The 25,896-nt window shown below is 42.1% G+C and overlaps 1 protein-coding gene across 2 annotated transcripts in view; it reads right to left on the bottom strand.

Moving 5' to 3' along the window:
* The window catches only part of ARHGAP10 (Rho GTPase activating protein 10), a 234,932-nt gene that overhangs the window by 104,024 nt on the left and 105,012 nt on the right, over positions 1–25,896 (bottom strand). For both annotated transcript variants that reach the window (XM_036031869.1, XM_036031868.1), the window contains 3 exons: positions 9,422–9,503; positions 6,459–6,504; positions 4,166–4,231 (listed from right to left, as the gene is read on the bottom strand). In XM_036031869.1, coding sequence (XP_035887762.1) covers positions 4,166–4,231; positions 6,459–6,504; positions 9,422–9,503 — 194 coding nt within the window. The remainder of the gene's footprint in view (positions 1–4,165; positions 4,232–6,458; positions 6,505–9,421; positions 9,504–25,896) is intronic.

The following is a 25,896-nucleotide window of genomic DNA, read 5'->3' as shown; positions in this document are numbered from 1 at the left end:
CTACTTACATAAACCACTAAAGGGACTCAACGTCAAGGCCAAAGTTGGCTGTTGCATTTTGCAAGGCTCCTTCCATCCCTTCTCGCCAGAGCTCAGAACGTTGGAAGAGGCCTGATGGAGTCTCCCTGCTGCCATCTGCCATCCGCCATCTGCCCTCCACTTCAGAGCAGCTGTGGCATCAGGGACTAAAACAATTTTAGGTAATCTTGGAGGATCTCTTTTTTGGATGGCTTGAGCTCATCTGAAAGCCATAGTCTTCCTGCCAAGCCTCTCCCCTTCCTTCACCGTCCCTGAGTCATGTTCCTGCTCAAGTGTCTCCAGGATGCTGAAGAACAGAAGGCTGAAGGCCAAACCAGTTAAAATTCAGCTGCTTGTTACAAGAACCACATGAAGTTACTAGATACGGTACATTCCCATGATTTATTTCCCTATGTAAATTACTCTTTCTTAAGAAAACTAAAAGTTTCTCAGTGCTCCCAGGTCTTGAAACACTACGGCACTACTTAGCTACAACTGGCCTCACTTCATAGACGTCTCTCTCAATGAGCAACTCACACTTACTGAGCACTCAGCATGTGCCCATGCCACCAGCATCCTTACCCACCCTGCCGAAGGAGACACTCCCATTAGCCCCTATTACACACGATAAAAGCAAGACACAGAGAGGTGGAGTAACTACAGTAACTTGGTTGCAGAGCTAACAAGTCTTCCCAATGCAACTGGTTTTTGAGCTCATGCTCTTCACCCCTCGCTAAGAGTGCCTCATGATGAAATGCCAGGGACCTCATCAGAATCTGAACCAAACACCTCGAACCTAGCGTGCCCACTCTGTAGCAAGGCCGTTCCTATTAATCTTACTCAGCCATCCGTCTGGAAGCTAACAGCTTTGGAAGCTTACTTGTTCCTAAAGCAAATAAGATGACTAATTGAGAAAACGAATAATCCATCCTGACTGGCCAGGATTTAGTATTTCAGGTTTGCATTTGCATTTTTGCAGACACCACAAGACTCTTCAGCTCCCTCCTACGTGCAACTGTCCTCTGATTCCACCCACACTCATTTCACACCCATTACACTATGATTAAAAAGAGACAGTGAGTGAAAAACTCTCATTTACTGGCGGTAAATTTCCAGGAGACAGCTGTTCTTTGTTTTCTTCATTTTGCACGTCATCTGCCCTTGGCAATTTAAGATTAATGTGCAATCAGGGCAAAATATACTGCAAGTTCACTTCGGGCGTCTTCCCGCCCACCAAGGTTAATATTAAGACTACATTATGATCTTCTTCCAGGCCCATTTTGAGACCCCATACAATTCCAGAAATACTCTGGAAGCAGAAAAATAATCCTCAACCCAACTTCAGAAAGATTTTCTAAAAACCTGAAAACTTTACTTTTCAAAGAAGGAGAAATTCATTTTCAGATGTGACAAACCTAAGACTGTCACATCTGAGAGGTGGCTCCTACTTCTAGCCCATGAGTTCACAGCTTGTTACAAGGCAGAATCTGATCACCGACAGCTGGCCTAGACCAACATTTTAAGGCCACACTCTAGAAATTAAAGTGAATATCTGAATTATTCACATATGGAAGATTTTTTAAGGGGAACGTCATAAACAAAAAGTGGCATGCAAATTTAGTTTTAAATCACGGTGAATGTTTAAAAAATAGCAACCAAAGAAGTTTTTAAGCAAAAGAGGCTTACTTGCTGTTTGCACATTTTACAATTTTACAATGCATGCACCTGAAAAGCTAAGTGCCATGCAGTTCCAAAAAAAGACAATGGACTGGGTAGGGGAGATGGTTCCTTTTAGGAAGGGGAGTTATTTACTTAAGAAAATCACGTACTGAGTCTCCAAGATCTAAAACCAGAAGACTCTTCCACGTGGTACGTGATACATCTTTCTATTGAGGTCTGAAATATTACCCAGAATTCAGAAAGATGCTGACAAACCGATGAAGCGGTAAAAACCAATCCTACATGTTATTTCAAAGTACTGAGTCCAGCCACTAAAAAAAAATAAATTCTTCCAATAATTTTACACACTACTGGAACACGTAATATTGCTAATGTGGCATTTTAATCAAATCTCGGAACACTCGAGCAAAAAGCCATTGTTTCCAGAGTGCTGACGGTACGTGCAAGACACTGGCTGTGCTTAGAAATGAAGAGAGGCAAGGAAAAACTGGGATACTTTCTGCACTCCAAGGAGAGAGTAATGTTCCAGAAATAAGATAAACACGTGAAACATAATTAATACCACCATGCAATATAACTGTTACAGAAGGAACATGGACATTTCACAATTAAAAGAGTTCAGGGGAAGGATGAAGACAGGTCATCAATACATTTAATGAAATGTCTACCATGTACAAAAACTTGCTCTTTTATCCTCACAAACATGCGTGGAGGTAGACAGTATGAATGAAATTCCTAGTTGTATTCTTCTAGAAATTAAGGGTCTGAGAGGTTAAGAATCTTTCCAAAATGCCTGTCTTAGGAGCACCCAAAATAGGCATTTCAGGAGCTATCCAAAATTGCACCACTTTGAAACTTAAACCTGACAACTCCTCCTCAATTCACATGACACAGTCATCTATGTTAACGTATCAATCAGAAAAAAAATCTAGATAGATTTCCATCTGCTCAGGAAAAAGCAAGTACATATAAAATGTTACTTTTGGGGAAAGAATTTAATTTACCAAAATAATAAGCATGCAAGGAATACAATTAAAATTAAGGTTCTTAAGAGGCTCAGGGAAAAAAACAGAAACAAGAATAAGACAATGAGAGGTATGAAAATCACAACGCTTTTCTAAAGTTTGGAAGTTCTCGAAGCACTAGGAAAATGAAGGCATTGGCCAGCTGGACTTCAGTGCAGGCTGCGATGAAGGAAACGGTCACAGCCTGAACTGCCCCTGTGAGAGCTGGGAGGAAAGGCTTTCGGTCGCCTGGGTCTCTGTCAGGGACGGGCAAATCCCCAAATCACGCAAGGGCTCAGACACAGCACTCCCATTTCCCCAGCGGCGGGCCTGGCTTGTTCCGTGACACAGACCTTGCTTGGTTTTCACAGAAAACCTGAATGCAATGCTTCCTCTAAGTATCCAAAGTAGGACTAGGACATACGTGTCTGAAAGTGAGTTAAGTGTTCGATGTATCCCTACTTCTCTTGGTCTCTTAACAAGAACTTCAGCCTCCAAGAAAGCCTGTTGGCAGGGCTCAATACTTAGTTTCTCGAGCATCCGCTGGGGTGTCTGCAAAGTGCCGGAGCCCTACTTCCCCTTAGGGACTGTATGGAAAACACCTGCGAGCGTTTTCTTTCCAGCCCCAGAGGTCGGGGAAAGGATCAGCTTCCCTTAAATTTAAAATGGAAGCAACCCAAATGTCTATCAACAGGTGGATGGATAAACAAGTTCCATCCAGCCATATGAACTAGGTGGTCTTTTCATTAGACCACCTAGGAACAAAAAGAAGATGAGCTAAGGACACACTCAGCCAGATGAATTTCAAAAGCATTATGCTAAATAAAGAAGCCACGCTCAAAACACTATCTACTGCATGATTCCATTCATATAAACGCAAAAAAAAAATTAAAAAGGTAGAACTAGAATGACAAAAAGCAGGTCTGTGGTTGTAAGGGCCAAGGAGAGAATAGGGGTTGACTGCCAAGAGGCACGAAGTAATTTTGAGGAGAGACAGAATCTACAATTGCAGTAGTAGTTCCACAACTGTCTACATTTGTCAAAACTCATCAATGTGTACTGTTAAAATCAACAAACTTTTTTACATGTAACTTAGACATCAGTGAAGATTACTTCTTAAATGGAGGCCCACATAAAGATGGAAGATGGAAATATCTTAACAGTGCACGTACAAAAAGTGACTCAGGCTGGCAGGTCTATACTGCTGGTTCTTCCACGGATTCCCATGTCACACCAGCTCCATGTTGCGGTGCAGGGGAGGAACACGTACATAAAAAAGAAAACCCCACCCTCTCATAGTAAACAAACAAGCCGCCTCTCTGACACACACGATACACGTGTGCACTTCTGTTAATGTATTTCGCTGTCCACGCTCGCCCAGTGCAGGAAGCAACTTCAATGACCCGTAGATGTCACGTACCTATCGCCTTTCACGAGCAAAATAACCCAGACAACCACGTTACCTCGAGATTCAACGGCACTGATGCACTTTCTGATAATGGTGAATCCCATCTTATCCAACTGTGCACCTAAAAGAAAGTTATAAAATATTAAGGGCATGATTAATTAGTTGTGCTTCTCTTCCTTACAAAAACAGGAAAAACTGTTTAAATTCAATTGATTTATGTTCCTATTTAAAAAAAGGAAGCTAAAAGCCATGTATCTCTTTCTAAATAATGCAAATGAAAATTCCATATATTTAGAGCAGTGTTTCCTGGAATATTAAGACCTCTACTACCAATATCAATAATTTATAAATAAATGTATAATTTAAAATAATTTTATACTGATAAATATAACTTACATTAAACAGTGGAAGTGAAGTGATAAAAATCTTTAGGGGAAGCTTTCTAGAAATAGTCAAGACATACTTTGCCAAAGTTCCAATAAGAGCTCAGTTTAAAAAAAAAAATTATATACAAGTGAAGGTTTTAAAATTACTTGACAGTTGGAGAAATGACACATACTGTTTTTTAAAACCTAGGGGAAAATATTTAGGAAACACTTTTCAAAAATATTATTTGGGTCATGAGCTTCGAAAAGAATTTCATATCTTATACCATGCTCTAAGCATTTAATATTTTATTATATTCGTGATGAATTTAAAACAGATGATTCATGTAGCAGAGAAGACTTTTATGAACATCCAACTGTATTATTTTTCTGACACAGACTCTTCCCTATGGATTAGCTAGCATACTTGAGCATGCTAACAAAAGACAATTCCTGTTTGAAATAAAACGGGAAGCAAACACGTTAGTCTGTGTTTAGAAATGGCCACAGTGACACTAACTCGTGGCTCTCAGCGGGGGCAGCATGGACAATCCACGAATATAAACTTTGTAGGTTTAATGCACAGCTCGAAGAGAACTTTAATGAGGAAAATCGGTCAGTGGTTTGCTGTTCAGGGATCTACAATTCACAACCTTGTATAAAATGCAAGTGTTTCTTTCTGCTTGGCAAAACTTTTTTTAAGGCATGTTTCCATCTCTATGAAATATAAGAAAGGAAAGAGCCCTGGCTGGTGTAGCTCAGTGGATTGAGTGCCGGCTGCGAACTAAAGGGTCGCCAGTTTGATTCCCAGTCAGGGCACATGCCTGGGTTGCGGGGCCAGGTCCCCAGTATGGAGCACATGAGAAGCAACCACACACTGATATTCCTCTCCCTCTCTTTCTCCTTCTCTTCCCCTCTCTCTAAAAATAAATAAAATTTAAGAAATAATAATATCTACTTCTTTAAATAAAGAAAGGAAAGAGAAGGAGAAAAGAGAGAAAAGGGGAAAGGAGGTAAAGAGGGAAGAGAAAGAGGAAGGGAGGGAGAGAAGAGGGAGGGGAGGGGAGGGGAGGGGAGGGGAGGGGAGAAGAAGGGAAGGGAGAAGAAGGGAGGGGAGAAGAAGGCAGGGACAGAATGAGGTTAAGAAAATGCTCCCGTACATTTACAACCTCCTGTGATGCACTGTCCATTTCCAGCGCCAGGCTAGAGATGCCTTTTATTTAAGCACTGGCTCAAGTAACATGCACATCCTGATTCTGAAATTGTGTGCAAATAACAACGTTTCCAAACTGTGGACATGTGATAAATGTACTCCTAATTTCTCCAAAGATACCAAAGTAAATTCATAAAGACTCTAGAAAATCTGATATTTTTGGTTTATCTCAGTAAAAATCCACACTACAGAGCCACACAATACTTCATTTTCCTCTAGTTTATACAAGGCATGTGAAACTCATCATGCCTGAATACGTGACTATGTGTTCCCACTGTTACTCTCTCAGGTGCGATGATGTATCACTTGTATAGCCGGACTCAGAGACTCTAAGGAATTGGGTGTGGGGGGGGGGGGCGGAGTGGGGAAAGGGTTACAAACAGGGAACCTGATAAACAGCTCCAACCCACAGGAACTTATAACTTAGGAAGTTGACAAATGCACACCTGAAACTCTCAGATGTTCATTTATGACTATAAGAATATATATCAAACTGAATTACAGAGAACATATTTCGGGTTTTGTGGAGGAAATAGTTGTACACAAAGACTTTATTTTCCCCAATGTGCAAAGATGGGATCAAATGAGGATCACAATAGTCCGGGAAAATCCGAACAGGACGCCACTGGACAAGACCTCTAGAAGACACATAAACTCGGAGGTTAGCTCGGAGGTGCACAGGTGAGCAACCAGCACCATGCCGACACCAGTAATGAAACAAAGACACTCGTGGAAAAGGGAGACAAACAGGTTTATAAATTAGCACTTACTTCCTTCTGGTCTTGGGACGATGGCGCGGTTAAAACTATGGAGCAGCTAGTAAGAGAGAAAACAGGGGAGACGACATTTTTAACAAGTTAATAAAGTGATCCTAGTAGGCACACTCAGGACCATGCAGAACTCACACCGATACTGGTGAAGTGCTGTGGCATGCTCTATGGTGAGGACCGTCTACTCTGTCTCTCACCGAGGGAGCAAAAATCACATGAAGAAACCACAATTCTTAAGAAACTTAATGAAACTTCATGCAAATATAAAATACATTTTAGTTGGCAAGACAAAACTCATTTTTTTCAGCACTATTTCCAAAATCTGGTGTTTACTTAAGAGATGACTCCAGTCATCTCTTTTGTTATTCCTATATTAATTAAATTAATATTTAATATTTATTAATAATAATTATTAATGTGAAATTTAATATAATTTAAATAACTACATCTGGAATAGAAAGGTGATCATCACGGTCTGCTTCTAAGAATTCTAGGGCCTCCCTATTACTTGCAAGGCATATATAGTACCTGCAAAAAATACACCGTACCTTAACTATCATCATAAAAATATATAGCTGAATACAGTTATGTGCCACTTAACAGGAATACGTTCTGAGAAATGCACTGCTAGGCAATCGTCACTATGCTAACATAAACCTAGATAATGCAGCCTACTAGACTAATTGTAAGTAGTGCTGCACTTTACTACTACTGGCAGGTTTGTTTACAAAGGCATCTGCACAAACACATAATACATTACAAAGGCTACAATAGACAAAAGGAATTTTTCACCTTTTTCCATTATAACTATGGGACCACCATAGTATACGACGAGGTCTGCTGGGAAAAGGTCCAGCCATTGTTAATATAATGAGAATGGTTTGTGCAACATTGATGTAACCTGGCAGCCAAGGAGAGTGGACTGGAATGCACATGCATGAACAATGAAGACTTCACTGTACTAGTCAGTGGGCGTGATAGACACCATTGAGTGAGCATGTGTACTGTGTGGCTGCCACATTCACAATCATTAAGTGAGTACAGCAACAAATCTACATTAAATATTTCATTAAGTCTGAACATTCCTCCATGGAAACCATCTGGATGGTTCATAAGTTCACAGCCATGGGCAACTGGTGATTGGCAGCTTCATCACAACAACACACCTACTCATGCATCACGTCTCATGCAGAGTTTTTGGTGAAACATCAAATCACCCAGGTGACTCAGCCCCTCTACTGTCCAGATTTGGTGCCCTGAGACTTCTGGTTTTTCCCAAAACTAAAGTCACCTTTGAAAGGGAAGAATTTCAGATTGTTGATGAAATTCAGGAAAATACAACAGGGCAGCTGATGGCAACTAGGAAAACTGTGTGAGGTCCCAAGGTGCCTCCTTTGAAGGAAATAGGCGTCACTGTCCTATGTACAATGTTTCTCATATCTTGTATCTTCTTCAATAAATGCCTCCATTTTTCATATTGCATGGCTGGGTACCTTCTGGACAGACCTCGTTGTATACAGGTGGAGCATACACATGGTGCAGGACTGTTTTCTTTCTGCAGAATTACCATTATTTGTATGTCTCAAATTACTTGGCTCTTTACACAAGGGGCTACTCATGTCTTCAAGGTTAGATTGCATTTGGTGACAGATTTGTTTCTCAGGAACTTAGTCATGTGACCTTTTTCTATGCAAACCGCTATCCAAAGCACTTCTTTGTTCTCTGAGGGGAGGAGCCCTAGTCAGTGCAGGGTTTTTAGCACAGGATTAACATAACCATGGTTCTGGATCTCGGTAACTATTACTGTTGTAAGTGCTCTCGACTTCCAGATAAATTGCAAAGACAAATTAAGAATATACAGACAGAAATAAAACTATGGAGGCTAAATGCTGGTAAATATAATAAAATGAGACAGAAATCTGATGACTACTTTTTCCCATGTGGGTGGTACATTCCCTCTGTGGGACCTGCTTCTGAAATTTATAATCTGGGTTTTCATTTTTGAAACAGCACATTGAGATCACCACAGGCACTCAGCCCAGCGCCCTAGCCTCCCCACCTGCTCTGCTCTCCCAGATGGATAGGCTCCCCGTAGCGCCAGGTAGCACTGTCTGTTTCATCAGCTCTCCTGACACCCCTCTCTGCTTACTGTATATGACGCCTCTTCCACTTTGCAAACTACGCCCTTTCCCTTCTTTAAAACCTGCCAGGGTGGTGAAGGCTTTCCAGAGGGCCCACCTGGTACCTGCGCTGGCGAATGATCAGAATTGCAACACTTTAAGCAGAGTTTGTTTAAATTGGCTCTATGGTGTGTTCTGTACTTTTCCTCACGGAGTCCCCAATTCAACACATGACCTTCCCAGTTCTCAACTCCCAAAGGCCAGCCATCCAGGAAAATGAAAGCAGTGCTTGGATACGGGGTACACAGGCTACATTTCTGTGCCACTGGGTCTACAGCCCTGACTTTAATTTATTCCTCAAACGGTTATGAATACAGACGCCCATTCACTAAGGCTGCACAGCACCGCATCTAGTATTCCATTAGGCTAACCCATAAGCTGCTAAATCGAGCAACATAACTACAGCAGTCACTTCTAGTACTGCTGCCCTGCCTCATATTTCCTGTTCCCCCTCCACCAAGATCAAAACGAATTGCAAGTCTTTACTGTGTTTATCTCCCAGAGCACTGCGAGGTAGGAAACAAGAAATGGAGACCTCAGGTGACTTCCTCAAGCAAGGCAAGTCTGGGTGGCAACGTCATGAAAGAGCGAAAATAAAAACTAACGATGCACCAGTCTTGCATGCACTGCTGATAGCTCAAGCCAACTTACTAGAGTACGGAAAGGCTTCCGAGAGTAATTCGAGCACCAGTTCCAGCAGGCACTATATTTTTTTAAGTACTGTAAACAATGAACACAACTCTAAAGGGGTAGAGATAAAATTCGAGCACTGATGATTCTTACGGCTTCTTTTCCGCCCAGAGCTTCCAGCCACTGCCTCCTCTCCTCTTCGGAGAACGCCTGCATGGTCAGGGAGACGCCAGGCCTGAAAGACAGCGGGACAGATCAGGTCACCCCCCAGCCGAAACCATGCCTCCGTCTCTACTTCCTAATGTGTTCTAGCTGTTTTTGAAATTCTGAAATTGTGATCAAGTACACATCATACAACTTATGATCTTAACCATTTTAACTGTACAGTTCAGCAGCGCTGGGAAACCAAGCTCCAGAATTCTCCACCTGGTAAAACTAAAACGCTGTGCCCATTAGCATTAACAACTCCCCTTTCCCTTCCCGCCCCCAGCACCAGACAGCTGCCCTTCTCCAGAGTCTGTGGCCGTGACTGCTTCAGGTGACGCTTGTAAGTGGAATCACACCGTATTTCTCTTTTTGTGCCTGGCTTATTTCACTTGGGACAATACCCTCCCCTTTCATCATCGACACAGCAGCATATGTCAGAATCCCCTTCTTCTGTCAGGCTATGTAATACTCTACACTGTGCATTTGGCTTATCCATTCAGCCCTCCATGCATGCGTGGGCTGCGTCCACCTTCGGGCTACAGTGAACAATGCTGCTATTAACACAGGCATACAAGTATCTCCTCAAGGCCCTGTGTCCAATTTTGGGGGGTAAACATAATAAATATATATATTTGGTCTCTGATCCCATTTCCTGGCACAAAGCTCCTTAAAAGCCCTTGAAATCTCTGTCATTTTTTGCACACTAACAAGATGAGGGGGCCCAGGGCTTCTGAATAGCCTCATGATGGGGGCAGGTTGCCAAGGGAAGCAACCATGTGATTAGAAACTGGAACTTTCAGCCCCATCCTCCCCTGCCATGCAGGGAGAGGGGCTGGAGACTGAGGTCAATCACCAGTGGCCAGTAGTTTAACCAATCGTTGGCTACACAATGAAGCCTCCGTGAACATCCCCAGGATTTGAACGGCTTCTGAATCCGGGAACACGGGCAGGCGCTGGGAGGGTGGCATGCCCAGAGAGGATGTGGAAGCGCCAAGCCCTTCCCCCACCACACCTTGCTTGCCCTGTGCATCTCTTCATCTGGCTGTTAACTTACATCCTTTAAAAAATTCTCCTCTATAATAAACCAGCAACAGTACATAAACTTTGAGTTCTGTGAGACACCCCAATGTGTTATTGAACCCGAAAGGGTCCGTCAACCGAAAGCACGGGTGACGACCGGGAATTGCAAATGGCACCCAAAGTGGGAGAGGACGGTCTTGTGGGGCTGAGCCCTTGATCTGCGGCATCTGCGCCTGCTCTGGTTAGTGTCGGAGCTGAGGTACATCACAGGACACTCGGCTGGTTCCCACAGAGAACTGCGGACCTGTGTGGCGTGGAAAGGCCCCACACGGGAAGTCGAGGTGCATTCTGTAAGGGGGAAGAGCCGGGCTTTCTGCTCACACTGGGTCATACGGTAATTCTACCTTCAATTTTTGGAGGAGCTGCCATTCTCTTTTCTGCAGAAGCTGCCCAAGGGTTCCTTTTTCTCCACGTCTTCACCACCACTTATGTCCTCTTATTTTTTTTTAAAGTAGCCATCCTAGTTCAGCCTGAGGTGGTAGTGATGATTAAATTTTTATTTATAAAAAAAATACATAGTTATCGTTACAAAACCAAAAAGTCACTTCCGCCCCATTCGAATTCCTCCCCCGGGACAGCGCTGTTAACCATTTGGTCTGTTTCCACCCTGTTGGGTCCTCAGGGCCAAGGTTGATCTTTCTCACATCAGTCTATTCAGCACAAGGAGCTTCTGCCAGAAAACTCCAAATATTGCTAGATAATACTAGATAAAAAAGCCACTACTAGTTCCCCTTAACTGTCAGTGGGTGGTTTCTCTACTGAAACAAATTTGTCTCTGTGATGAAAAGTATTAAAGTAAAACTTTTTTGGCAAGCAATTAAAAGGCAAAACACCCCAAAATACAAGAAACTAGAAATAAAAATTGATGGCTGAAAAGAAAAGTAAATATAAATTCACATTTGATATTGAATATGCTTTTTGAAAGTTACCATTCCTGTCACAGTACTTCACCTCGTTGGTAACTAACTATTGGATCATCTTTTCCAAATAACACAAGCTGTGAGATTCAATGGTAATGCAGTAAGTGGCACAATCTTTATCAAGTATAAAGCATCCTCCAAAAGCACTCTGCCAAAGCCCTGCTCCCTGCTCCCAGCGCCCACTCCCACAGGCGGCACGCCTCCTCCCCTCTTGGCTGTGATGAAGCAGGGAGCTCTCTGCTTAAAGCTCACTCACTACACAGCAACTCTACTTGCAACCGATAGGCTCCCTCAGCTATGACCATCTCTCCACACTGTGATTTCTGTGGGAACAAAAATCACCAACTGTCTCCACCCCCACCCCCGAAAAGCAAAACGGCTCTTTGTCCTCTTGCACTGGCCCAGCCTGACCACCGATTGGGCGCCCGGCAGCACAGAGGCGAGGGGCCACCTCCCCCGGCTCTGCCACACACAGCTCCTGCCGGCACAGGGGCCGAGGCTGGACGCCTGGACAGTCAGGCTGCTTCCAGAAGTTCCTGGACTGGGATGTGAAGATATGGGCCCCTGTTTTTAGTGGCCCTCACTTGGTATCCAGGGGAGTCCATGAAAATTGTGAGAAAGAACTTTAGATGGCACAGATGTTTTTCTCTACATCAGTTAAGTGATAAAACAGTATTTATAAGCCCTGGCTGGCATAGCTCAGTGGACTGAGCGCGGGCTGCGAACCAAAGCATTGCAGGTTCAATTCCCAGTCAGGGCACATGCCTGGGTTGCAGGCCATGACCCCCAGCAACCATACATTGATGTTTCTCTCTCTCTCTCTCTCTAAAAAAATAAATAAATAAAATCTTAAAAAAAAAAAAAAGCAGTATTTATGTGTGGGGGGCTCAGCTCTGCAAAGGTGCTCCATTCTTGTAAAGAGAGAAACATCTACAGACCTCTCTAAAAGTTATACGTATTCAAACATTTCATATGTAACTTAAGGGGACAGAAGTATGAAATGTAAAATAAGATGATATCGCAAATACATAATAAAAAGTTGACAGCTTTTATAATCTGGAAATGGCAAAACCAGCAGAGATGCGTGGACCCAAGGTCAGAAGTGGCAACCATGGTCGTGGGAAGACAACGCAGGGTTTACAAACATTCAATTCAGCAAACGCTGTGACTGTCTACTAACCTTTAGGTCTCATACCAGAGGGTCAGGATTTAATTGTTGAATATCCTACCATGTGCGCCAGGCACTGGGCTGGGAATACCACCCACAAAGGGCTTACTATATAGCAGAGCAAACAGAAGGTAAATAAACTACAAATAATAAATTAATTTCAATTATACAGAGCATTGCAAAGGAATCAGATAATGATAAATGAGTAAAGCCAACTACCCAGGAGAAAAAGAAGTGATAAGGACACATCAGAAGATATATGCCCAAATATAAAAGCATTCAACTTCATATATGTTAAGTTACTGTGGTCATACTGGCTGGTGTGGCTCAGGGGATTGTACACTGGCCTGCAAACCAAAGGGTTACTGGTTCGATTCCCAGTCAGGGTACATGCCTGGGCTGCTGGCCAGATCCCCAGTAGGAGGCGCACAAGAGGCAACCACATATTGACATTTTTCTCCCTCTCTTTCTACTTCACTTCTCCTCTAAAAATAAATAAAATATTTTTAAAAATTGTTTTAAATTATTGAGAAGATGTTTGTGGGTTACTCCACGACCTGTCTCAGGGGGCAACTTCAGCATTTCAAGGTGCAATGAGAGCAAGAAAAAGGCTGGCCTAAGCCTGGATGTTAGGCTTCCCTGGGGAAGAGACAGTTCATCTGAGGCCTGAAGGATGACTGAGCAATGTCAAGAGCAACAAGGTCAGAGTTGCCCGCTAAGTTGAGAAGGTGACCAGGAGAGAAAGGGCACACGTTGGGAAGCTGGGTTTGGCCTCCTCACTGGGCCTGTAAACCAGGCACAATGGAAGCTGGCGAGGCAGCCTGGAGTCCAGCCACACAGGGCCATGCTAAAGATCAGGTTCATCCTCAAGGTCACCGGAGGTTTTTAGCAGGAGAATAACAAGATCAGATCAAGTGTGTACGTAAACACTAGCTGCTGGGTGGACAGTGGACTGGAGAAAGGGAAGAGCTGGCTGCAAGGACTCATGAGAAGACTGAGAAGATGAGATGGAATGGCAAAATGAGGGGGGAAATGACGCACTGGAGCCACATTCAAGAGGCGCTTCTACACACTATGGGCGACAAAATACTGAGTAAGCAAGCTGTCACTCAAAGGACAAAAAGGCAATCAATTACAATACAGCCTCAGTAACTCGTGAAGGAATTAATTCCATGAAAGCCAAAAACAACTGCAGCACATCAGGGCTCAATGTTATATTTATACTGACAGCATCAGACACTGGGCCTGATGAAATTCCTTGTGCTTTGTAGTTCCTTTTTAGTTTTCCCCTAAGGTGGTCCATTGACAGGGGAGGAGAAATAGTATTTACGGGTAGGTGGCTGGATATTCTTAACCAGGTAGCACAGAGAGCAGCCAGGACAGATGCTGGGTAAGAGAAAGGATGACTGGTTCTGGGAACTTGGAACACAAGAAAAAAGTGTTGAATAATGAAGAATCTGAAGAGTTATGAACTGGAATTATAGATAGTGAAGTAAGGAAAAAAGCAGTCGTCAGGCTTCAGCTGAACAGCCATGTTACGTCTGGATAAAAAGCCCACGTGGCATAAAACCTAAAGCTTTATTGCAGGACTTGCCTCCAAACACAACGAATGAGTCAGACCTGAGCCACCCAGCCCTGTGTGGCTCTCACGGAAAACAAATCTGTCAAGAGAGGAGAGATGAAGTAGACCTGTCTCACCTACAGGGAAAGAATTCTACTTCTGTTTACATTTGGACAAATAATAACACGGTAACTCAAAACAACTCCCCTTTTGAGAATGAATTCATCGCACTGCAAGTTCTCCGGAACATTCACATTTGCGACACGCTCCTTACAGGGACCAGTCACTGGCTGGTGCTGTGTAACACTCGGCCCCCATCCTATCCCCATCCCGTCACTACAGCGAGGGCTCGCTCTCACTGCCCATTCACGGAGCCCCTGCCTCTAAAACATCGGTGCAGGAAAAATAAAACGCAGTCCACGTAACGCACATTTTCACCATTTTAAATTCCTCAAGTTTCTTGTTTTCAATAATCAATACTTAGGAAATCATTAAGCAGAAATGACACTTTAGGAAACACCACACACATGTTAAATTACAGTATTAACAGCATCTCACTGTTAAACCAACCTATAAAAAATGCTCTAGTTTTTGAAACAAAGACATGTGTTATTTATCAAGTTGAATGTGTGTAGGAGACAACATGGTGAATATAAGGATAGGAAAAAATTTTACAACAATATACTAGATCATCCACATTTACATAAGGAAAGAGTTACTATATCATCTTCATTTAGTGGAGGAGTTAAGGTCACTAAATTAGTCACTCCACTACAGCTAGAACTAGAACTGAGAAAGTCCCAATTTGGGGGTTGTCAGAGCCACTATCACTACAATGCATGATACTGGCCCAACGGAGGACACAGCCTCCTTTTCTTCATGTAATAATTCATTTCACCCAAACGAACATCTGAGTACCTAACACATGCCTTAGGCACGGTGTGGAGCTAGGGATGCTTCACTGTGCCAGTGAGGCAAACCTGATTCTTGGTGAATGCAAAGGCAACAGCACGAACTTCAGGAAGAAAAAATGAACCAGGTTAAAGAAGGTAACTTGCCAGGATAATCTGTCCCTCTTTACTTAAAACCGTAATTATCTCTAGAGCACTGTCTCCCTCTGTTTCCATTCACTCTTAAAAATCACGCACCATTATGCGTCGGGCACTCCGCAGGCTCACCCAGGAAAGGCAGTCTAGGGAGCTGTTATCCGTGTTTACACTTGACCCCACATCTACCCGTTCCCTTTCAACTGCGGCTCTTGTGGTTCTATCAGAACATATGGAAGACATGTGTTCTCCTTCTATTTTACATGACAGATCCATGAACCCACCAATTAAGAAAATATACAAATGTACACAAGTGGAGACAAACATCTACAAGACAGTTATGAAATGTCGATTAATGAGCTAGTGCTGTAAACAGAGGAAATTAAAAGAAAAAACTAAGAAGCAGCTACTGAACTTGTGGTAGTAACAATGAGAAGCATTCTCCTGTTCTTTCTAAGAGGAATGTTAAAAAGGAAAATAAATAAACCAAACCAGCACGTTACAAGTCCTGCACCGAGTTTTACTGTGGGAATGGGAATGCGCCAAACAAAAGACTTTTTAAAAGTTACAGAAACATGGATGTCATCATCGGTGTCTCATAAGGTTTGCTGGCAAAAACTTTTAAGTGCAAATCTATGAATCGCACATTTTTCCAGAGATGATAAAAGCATGTTGCTTGATTTTACTAGGGATGGAGACTCTATATTAACTTCTTTCTTCTGTCCACCAGAAAGTTGTTTCAGATAGAGAAAATAAGCAATGATTGAGTCAGATGCAGGATTACACCCTTAGTTATACCCTTAGAGAAAAGTGAATTCAAAGCATTAACCGTCAGAGAAGTGCTGCTTCAGCTTAGAAGTAGAAAGTTAAGACAACATCCTTCTCCCCCTCAGAAGAACACGGTGGAGAACCTATAGAATCACAATTGTTGTTGTTGTTGTTTTTAATGACCATCTAAGACCTGAAGATGCAAAGAAACCTAACGAGCCAAAATGCGCCAAGTTTCACGAGCACACACGCACATGCGCACAGGGACACAGGGCTGTGTTCATCGTTGGTGAGGCAGGAGGACAAAGAGGAAGCCACCAGAGATGGGGAAAACAGAACTTTAACAAAGTCTTAAATGGGATGCTGGGCTGTTTTAGAATCCCCAGAAGATGCAGACACAAAGGAAGTCTGAAGCCACCCTCCCCCCACTTCTTCCCAGGGGACCGCACCTAGGACTCAACTGGCAGTCCGGTGCAGCCCTGAGGTGCGTGGCGCTCATTACGTATGCGGGGCGGGGCAGGAGAACTTCGGAGAAGGCGCGGAGGCCTCCTCAAATCACAGGAAGCTTGTGATGAACAAAACCTAATTACAGTAACAACAGTGCTGACTCTCAGCTCAACAGCCAACTGAAGTGACAGCCCCACACATCACACCAGTAACCTCACAGAAGAACAGGCAAGCCCTCTTTACCCAGGTAAAGATACTACTCACCTTAGTCTCTACTGCTTTCTTGCACACAGCAAAAAAAATACAAGGCATGAAAAGAAGCAAGAAAATGTAACCCAACATCAAGTGAGGAAGCAGTCAAAAGAACCATCCCCAGAAATAGCCCAGATATGGGGGGCGGGGGGGGGGGGGGGGGGGCGGGGGGTGTGCCCACAGGGGTATTCAACAGAAACCTAAAAACAACTGCAAGTATGCTAAAGGATCCAGTGCAAAAGGTGATCCGCTTGTATAAACAGAAGGGGATTTCAGCAAAGAAATGCAAACTATTAACAGAGAGACAACTGCACATGCAAGACTGGAAAATAAAATAACAATGATGAGGCGTGGGAGGATACTTTTCATATGCAGGCCAACCCATCCTGACTCCATATCCTTCATCTAATTCCAACCAAGCCAGCATTTCCCCTACAGCCTGGAGCTCCCCAGTGTTATTCACGCTAGCCAATCCTGACTCCGACCAAAGCCTGAAGTTGCCCCAGGTAGCCCTGGGTGACATGGCACAGCTCCTCCTCTTGGAAACCAAAAATAACAAACTTCTCTCCCAATGGCATTAGCCTCACTATCTTGTCAGTCACTCCATACATTAAAATGCTGCAGGTACAGTTGAAACAGGTATCAAACAGTCTGACAGGATGCAACCGGACCCCGAGAATGTGAAGAAAGAGAAAATGGAGCAGAAGAACTGTTGGAACAGAAAACGGCTAAGATTTTCCAAAACTGATAGGAAACATCAATCCACATCCCCAAAAATTCCAATGAGCCCCAAGCAGGATAAAACAGAGAAAACCGCACTCAGACACATCATAAAGAGGACATCGTGAAAGCAGCAAAAGAAAAAGACACATCGAGGGGAACGGTAAGAAAGATGGATGACTTGCCAGGAGGAAAAATCGGAGGCCGGAAGAAACGGAGTGACTTATTCGAAGTGTCGGGGTGGGGGGTGGGAAACTATCCATGTAGACTTCTCCCCTCACCCAAAATGAAGGCAAAATGAAGACATTTTCAGACAGACAAAACAAGAAGAATTATTCTCCAACAAACCTACATCACAAGAATGAAATTAATTTAGCTTAAGGAACGTACAGGAAATGGCACAAGATTAAAAACTCAGTTCTGCAGAAAAAATAAAGAAAATCAGAATTGATAATAAGTGTGTTGGTATAAACAAGACATAAAAAAGTCATACACATATACACCCTTATATATGTATTTATACATCCTTATATATGTATTTATACATCCTTATATATGTATTTATACACATATATGTAAATGAAATGTTATATTTCTTTAAATTTTACAGATTATCAGTTTCATAAATTAAAAGTTGTATGTGTTACTGGGTTTATAGTGTAGGTAGAATTAAAGTGTAACAAGGGCACAGGAGCACAAGAGTCTAGCATTGTAAGGTTCTTATATTGTTTATGAAAAGGTAGATACAATGATAAATTCAAAATGCATGTTATACTCTCTCTGACAAAAAGTACACATATAAACAGAAGTAATGAAAAATCAAATAGAGGAGATAAAATGGGATACTAAAAAAAAAACTGAATTCACTAAAAAGTAAAGGAAGAACAGAAGAACAAAGCACAAACACAACAAACAGGACAAAACAAAACCAATATGGCAGGCTTAAACCCAAACAGGTTAATTATATCATACATAAATGGACTCAGTTTATGCTATTAATAAACACTGAAGTTGAGCACGCGGACAGGTAAAGAAAAAGGTAAAAAGAAGATACTCCAAGTAGACACTTAGCACAAGAAAGCTTATGTGGCTGTATTAATAACAAACAAGGTAGATTTCAAGATAAGATTACTAGCAGAAACAAAAGACATTTCATAATGATGAAAGGGGTCACTTCATCAAGAAGACGTATCACAAATGTACATGCACTAAAATGATCTCAAAATTCGATACATTAAATAAAAACTGGCAAAAGTAATGGGAAATAGGCAAGTTCTAATCACAGTGAGAGATTTTTCCATCCCTAGTTTAGTAAATAATAGAATAATACCAGAAATCAAACAATACAGGGTATTCGAGCAACACCATCCACCTACTTGATCTGACGTTAGGGAACACTGCCCCCAGCAACAGCAGGTAACTCACTGTCCTGCAGGGCTCTGATCACTTGCTAAACAGCCCACATTTGGGGCAATGAACCAAGTCTAATAAACCTCCAAGTACTGATAAAATACAGAATACATACATTTTCTGACCAAAGTAGAAAAACAATAGTAATATTACATGTAGAAAATCCCCAACCATTTGAAAATTTTAAAACATTTTAAGTAACACCTGAGTTAAAATTCAACACCTACATCCTAATCACAAAAAAAAATTTAAAAAGAAGTACAATGAAAATACTACACATCAAAATGTGTGGGATGCAAGTTATGCAGTCATTAGAAATTTATCCATGTAACTGTCTACATTCAAGAACAATGTGAAAAATCAATCCTTCTACCTTAAGAAGGGATTAAAAAATAAAATCCAAAGCTAATAAAAGTAAATAAAGATAAAAACAGGAGACAATGAAATATAAAATGGACATGATTTATCTGAAATAACTAACACAACTGATTAAACTTTAGACAAGGCTTAACAAGAAAAAAATGTTTAAAGAAATCTCCAGTATCAAACATGCAAAAAAGTTATCACTACAAATCTTACAGATATGAAAATAAGTAGCTATTATAAACAAATATTTGCCATTAAGTCAAAAGCTTAGCAGAAATAAACAAATCCCTTGAAAATCCCCAATTTATCCAGACTAACAAAAGAAAAATAGAAAATATGAATGTCCCTTTACTCACTAAATAAGCTGGATCTGTAATTTTTAAACTTCCCACAAAAAATTAAAATTTCAGCCCAAGATGGCTTCAGAGGCAAATTCTCACCAACATTTAAGAAAGAAATAATGCTGGTATCACATAAACACTTCAAATAACAGCAAGGTGGAAAACTTCCCACGTCTTCCAAAACCACCATACCCCTACATCAAAATCAGACAAAGACATTACAGAACAAGGATGCAACACACAACATCCTCCTGGATGTAATTACAAATATCCTTAACCAAATATTAGCAGAATGAGTACAGCAATATACATAGAGATTAATACACCATGACCAGCAGAAGTTTGTCTCAGAAATGCGAGGTTAGTTTCAGTTAGAAAATTCATTGTCATTCACTCATTAACAGATTCAAGAAAAACAGTGATCATTTCATTGATATTGACAAATACTTTATCAAAAGTCAACATCTACTCATGATTAAAAATGAGAATGTACAAAAACTTCCTCAACAAGATAAGCATCTACAATCTTCAGCTAACACTGTACTTTACAAGTGAAATAATAAATGCTTTTCCCCATGATCAAGAATAAGGCAAGATGCCCAAAATCATCACCACTGCTATTCAATATTTTATTGAAGGTCTTGGCAGTGCAGTAAGACTAGAAAAACCAATAAAAGACATGCAGAATGGAAAGAAAGAAAGCGTGTTTATTCGTATACAATGCCATTGTATACATTTTTTAAAAATCCTGAAGAAACTACAAAGAACTAATAAATCAACTCAGCAATATTAAAACCAACTGCATTGCCATATAGTAATAGTTTATTGGATAATAAAATCTAAAACACTGTCAAAATAATGTCCAGAAACATAAACTTAGAGAAATTTAACAAAAGATGACCATGACCCTTATACTGAGTATAAAACGTACTGAGAGAAATTAAAGACTAAATCAATAGACAGTCATACCCATGAATTATTAATGTTCCACATTGATAATATTAGCCTGTAGGTATTTCTGTGGAAATAAACTGACTAAAATTTATGTAGAAACACAAGGAATGTAGAACCGCCGGAACAACTTTGATAAAGAACAGAGGATCCCACAACATGGCTTCAAGACTTCCTGTAGAGCTACAGTCATGATGATGTGGAATTGAAAAGGGACCGACAGAGCAGTGAACAGAAGGGAGAATCTAGACACAGAAACAGACCTACATGCACTCAGTCGAGTGACCTGCGACAAAGGTGCCAGAACAATCCAATGACAGGAAAGCCCTTCTCAACAAAAGGGGCCGGAAATACTGAGTGTCAAGCAGTACAGGAAGCAGGAAGTAGCACTCAACCTCCACAAATCACACCATGCACCCCCAAAAATCTCCACAGGTCAGAGACTGATTATAAAGGTTTTATATAGCCCTGGCTGGCGTAGCTCAGTGGATTGAGCGCGGGCTGGGAACCAAAGTGCCCCAGGTTCGATTCCCAGCCAGGGTACATTCCTGGGTTGCAGGCCATAACCCCCAGCAACCGCACATTGATGTTTCTCTCTCTCTGTCTCCCTCCCTTCCCTCTCTAAAAATAAATAAATAAAATAAAATAAAAATTAAAAAAAAAAAAAGGTTTTATAAGAAAATCTGGAGAAATATCTTGGCAACCTTGGGATCAAGAATTCTTAGACCAAAGAGTTCTATCAATTTTTCTAAACTGATCAATTCAACTTCAGCAAAAGTAGACTGTTTTTCTTTTCCTTACTCAATCGAAGAAATGCACGTACAGTGTAGAGAAGGGTGTGGAACCTAAAGTTTCTAACATCTAGCAGGAAACATGCCTACAACTGTCTATTTTTAGCTTCAGTCAGCTTTCATTCTGGAAAAACTCTAGGGAAGTGTTACAGCCCCGTGGAAGCCGCATCGTTTAAAGCTTGATTTTGGCCATCTCGTTTTAGCCAGTGATGGAAGACTACATTCACAATCTTCTCTGTATACAATGAATAAACTGGACCTCCCAGGGAATCAAACCTGAAGTTTTAAGGAATCTTTGTTCTCATTTTTGTACAGTTTGATAAATTTTTTGGTATGTTTAGGTCTACAGCCTTGATTTTGAGCATTAACATTAGATCGTAATTGTCGGTTGCCTTTAAAACTGCGGTTAGTGCTGTACATCGGGGATTTCTAGACAGCCGTAGTCTGAGATGGTGTTTCCTCTCAGGGAAGAAGCATGAAGCAGACCTGCAGGACTAACTCAGCTGCAAGCACTGGTCAGTGTTCTCGCTCGTTGTGACTACAGAAGAGGAGATACATCTACACTCACTGTTCAGTCTGATCTGAAGTTCGGTTTGGCCGTACATTATGGTCAGAAAAGAGGTACAGTGTAGGAAAGGATGTGTTTTACTCTAACCTCGGTGTTCAGTTCTATGCTACAGTCAACTTTGTCCTGGAGAAGTGGAGGGACTATTCTTTTCATCAAAAGACGCTATTAAGAAAATGAACAGGCAAACTACAGATCAGAGAAAATATTCACAACTAATGTATTTGACAAAACGTTTGTATCCAGGTCACCTAACTAACTCCTACAATTCAGTAACAAAAAGACCAACATCATTTTTTAAATGCACAGAATACTTGAGCAGACACCTCACAGTGGAAAAAATATGAACACCCATGAAGCACATGGAAAGGTGTGGACAGCACCACTAGTCACGCACTGTTAAAATGAAAAATGAAACATTGGTGAGCAGGCAAAACACTGGAACTCTCCCACGTGGCTGGTGGGAAGGTCAAGGATGAACTTCGTTCACTGGATGAACGAAGGTCAAGGGCTGAGCCAGAGAACACAGATGCGTAACCCGCGGACACAGACGACAGCACGGTGACGGCCGGAGGGAAGGGGGAGTGGGTGGAGGGGGGCAAGGGTAGGAAGAAAATGAGGACATCTGTAATAGTGTCAACAATAAAGTTTAAAAATTACTTAAGAAAACTGTCAATTTCCTAAAAAGCCAAGCATATAGACACAAACATGCACACACATATATGCATCTGTTTCCACACATGTATATACATGCACCCCAGCAATCCCACTCCGAGGTACTGATCCAAGAGAACACGAACACCCGTGTCCACAACTGCTCATTACAGCGTTACTCAAAAGCCACCAACTTTTCTACGACACAGATTCCAACGTTCCTCAGCACAGATTTTAAGGACAAAGTCATTCAATGTAAATTCGATGTCCATTTAAATGCTGGCAGCCACTGAGACGTGGCCTTGAGCGTGCCGCTGTCAGCATCATCACCCACGGGCAGATTCTCATGCAGATGACAAACGCAGGAGCCTGAATACAAGAAATGCTTTCTGATTCTGTACATTCCATTTTCTGCCGATTCCATCTAAATTCTTTCAAAGTAATTCCCCTTCCTATTCTCTCTGCACTCCCATCTTAAAATTCTTGAAGGATCAAGACACACACGACCCTTTTTGTTCTGGCTTTAAATCATCCCCAGAACTATAGTTACTGTTACCCTTTTTTAATTAAAATATGCACTTCATAAATATAGTCACATAAAAGAGAACAGCACAATTCCATTTAACTCCACAGACATTAGCTGGAGCTGCTGTCTTACCAAGCGCTTCAGAAACAGGGCTTCCCAACAGCTACACTACCACCACGTGGGAACAGGTAAGCTTTGCTGGAGGGGCCTGTCCTGTGCTAACCACTTAGCAGCACTGCTGGACTGGATCCACGAGATGTCAGCACCAATGGCGGCCTAGGCCCTCCCCAGCAGCCAAAAGGTTCCCAGAGAAAACCGGCTCACAGCTCAGAACCTCTGACTTAAAGGATCGTCTCAACGTGTTTTCTCAAGACTTCTATCACTCTTTCGGCCTTGGGCCTCCCTTCCTCTGAGCTCCCGACCTCGTACCAAATCTTCAAAATTCAATCTGACAATCCATTTTTGGAGTAAGCTTTCCCAGCCAACCCCAGTCTCTATTGCTTCTCAGCTCCCAAAGCACCTTAAACAGACTTCTGAACTGTTAACGTGTTTATAAACCCTCCAGGGTCTGTAAGTTCCCTTAGGATGGAGCCTTTTAGTTTCATCCTCAAGGCCAAACACGATGAACAATTGTTTAGGTGCGTAAATGCTATGCACTATAAAATACTGTCCTTATAACTGTTACTGCAGCGAATGTGCTACAGTAACATTCTTATTATTCAGTCCAGTTGTATGGGCTTCTGGAAGCAACGTGTTCTTAACTCACTCTTTTACACTGACAAACAGTACAGTTCCATGCACACAGCTGCTAAATAAAGTCCCTGGTGTAAAAAGCATTCAAACCCTGGCCGGGTAGCTCACTTGGTTAGCGCATCAACCCAAAACACTAAGGCTGCAGGTTTGATCCCCAGTTAGGGCACATACGAGAAGCTACCCATGAGTGCATCAATGGGTGGAACGACAAATTGAATATTTCTTCATTTTCAGTAATAGCTTCTCCAAGTATCAGAACAGCACATGGATGTCTGGAAACGAAAGAGAACAATTGCCCAGACTCCCTTGCTATGGGAAGGTGTAACCATACAAGGTGTATGGTGTAACCATACAAGGTGTAACCATACAAGTCCATTCAAGCCCGTGGTATGTCTGCAAGAGTAGCGTGTGCAGCAGCCTCTGCAAAGTGCTCCCACAACAAAAGACAGCGCTGTGTGATGACCTGGGCCCAACGTGACCAGGAAGGCAAACCGTGCACACGAGGGAGCAGGACCCCACACCAGAGAGCACGGCTGCAGCCCTTGCCTGACCACCCCTAGGCTTCCTGATCGAGAGATAAGATAAAACATTTACACTGCTTAAGCCATCATCTTCTTCTGAAAGGGTTTTCTGCTACAGGCAACCAAATCTGACCTGAACTCCTGTGACAATTAAGTGAAAGCTCTACATGTACATCCCCACAGATCAAAGGCAAGCCCAAGCTCTATTTTGCAGGTTATGAAGTATCACCCATTATCACAATGTCACCTGACTTCTTCTCCAACACAAGGAATACACAGCAGCAAAGTTAATGCCAGGAGGAAAGCTGTAATACATTTAGAGTAAACATTATGCAATCAACTGTGACACTGCAATATGAAGGTACCCAGTAAGACTCCTGCACCAACACCATCAGAACCCCATTCACAATGCCCACACGCTCCAAAACAGATTCAGTTTATTTCCTGTAAGCAGAATGAAAACAGTGGCACTCAACAGCGCTGCACCGCGGTACAGAAGGAAAGGAAGCTTGACTGACAGTTGCCTGATTGAATCTAACCCCGCTTCTGTCACTCCTGAGCAACAATTCAATTTTGTTTGATCTGGGACAAATTTGGTGAATGCCCACCATATATAAGGCATCGCATTTGGTTCGACAGTACCAAGTAATGTTAAGATGAGGGGCTGCTACCCTTCTGAAATTCAGAATGTAACAGACAAAGAACAGATTACCTATGATGCCCAATAGTCAACTGGCCAGGAATCAGGGACACAGACAAGGAAAGGGCCTACCTGAGGGACACTTATGATGAAATATGTCGTCAAGGCCTCAGAATTAGGGTTGAGACCTTGAAGCACCCTCACCGCACTCCTCCAGGTTTCACTCCAAAAATGAGGGACCAGCAGCAACAGATAGTGGGGCACAGTTGGAACCCAAGGACCCCACAAACATTGTTCATTGGTAACATACAACCCAAATAGATGTTTCCCTGCTTAGAAATGAGAAAATAAACCAAAGACAGCAGGAGTCTGTAATTCAATGGAAAAGTAGAAACATCCCAACGACGTGAGGAAACCCATGCATGAACAAAGTCAGTTTCCAAGTTAACCAAAGAGCTTTACAAAAAGACTTACAATTCGCATGTATTGCTTTTGAAAAAAGTTATATATTAGTAATTATGTGATCAGATTGAATATACCTATATAAAATGTTGGATCCCATCAAGAGAATATACCTTTTCGCTTTCCCAAGAATTCTTGCAAAACTGACAGAAAACAGTATCAGTATCGCCCACCCCTGCATTGTTCAAAACGTCTGTTGGACACCCCAGAAGCAATACTGAGCACACAGATGGCTACGAGGACCCGGAGTCCAGGGAGGAGACCCAAGCAGAATCACCAACGTGACACTTAAAGTCATGAGGCTGGACAAGGTCATAGGGGTCAGGGTTGGAGAGATCTGAGGACTGAGCCCCGGAGAACTCCACACATCAAAGGTCTGGGAAATCAGAAACCAGTGAAAGGATATAAAAAATGAAAAGGCAGTGGGGTGCAAGAACAAACGGGCAGGGGTGAGTAACATGGGGAGGGGAGGAGAGGGA

This window comes from Phyllostomus discolor, chromosome 8 (assembly GCF_004126475.2).
Source record: "Phyllostomus discolor isolate MPI-MPIP mPhyDis1 chromosome 8, mPhyDis1.pri.v3, whole genome shotgun sequence".
Classification (NCBI taxonomy): domain Eukaryota; kingdom Metazoa; phylum Chordata; class Mammalia; order Chiroptera; family Phyllostomidae; genus Phyllostomus; species Phyllostomus discolor.
This window is presented reverse-complemented; position numbering and strand designations above follow the sequence as displayed.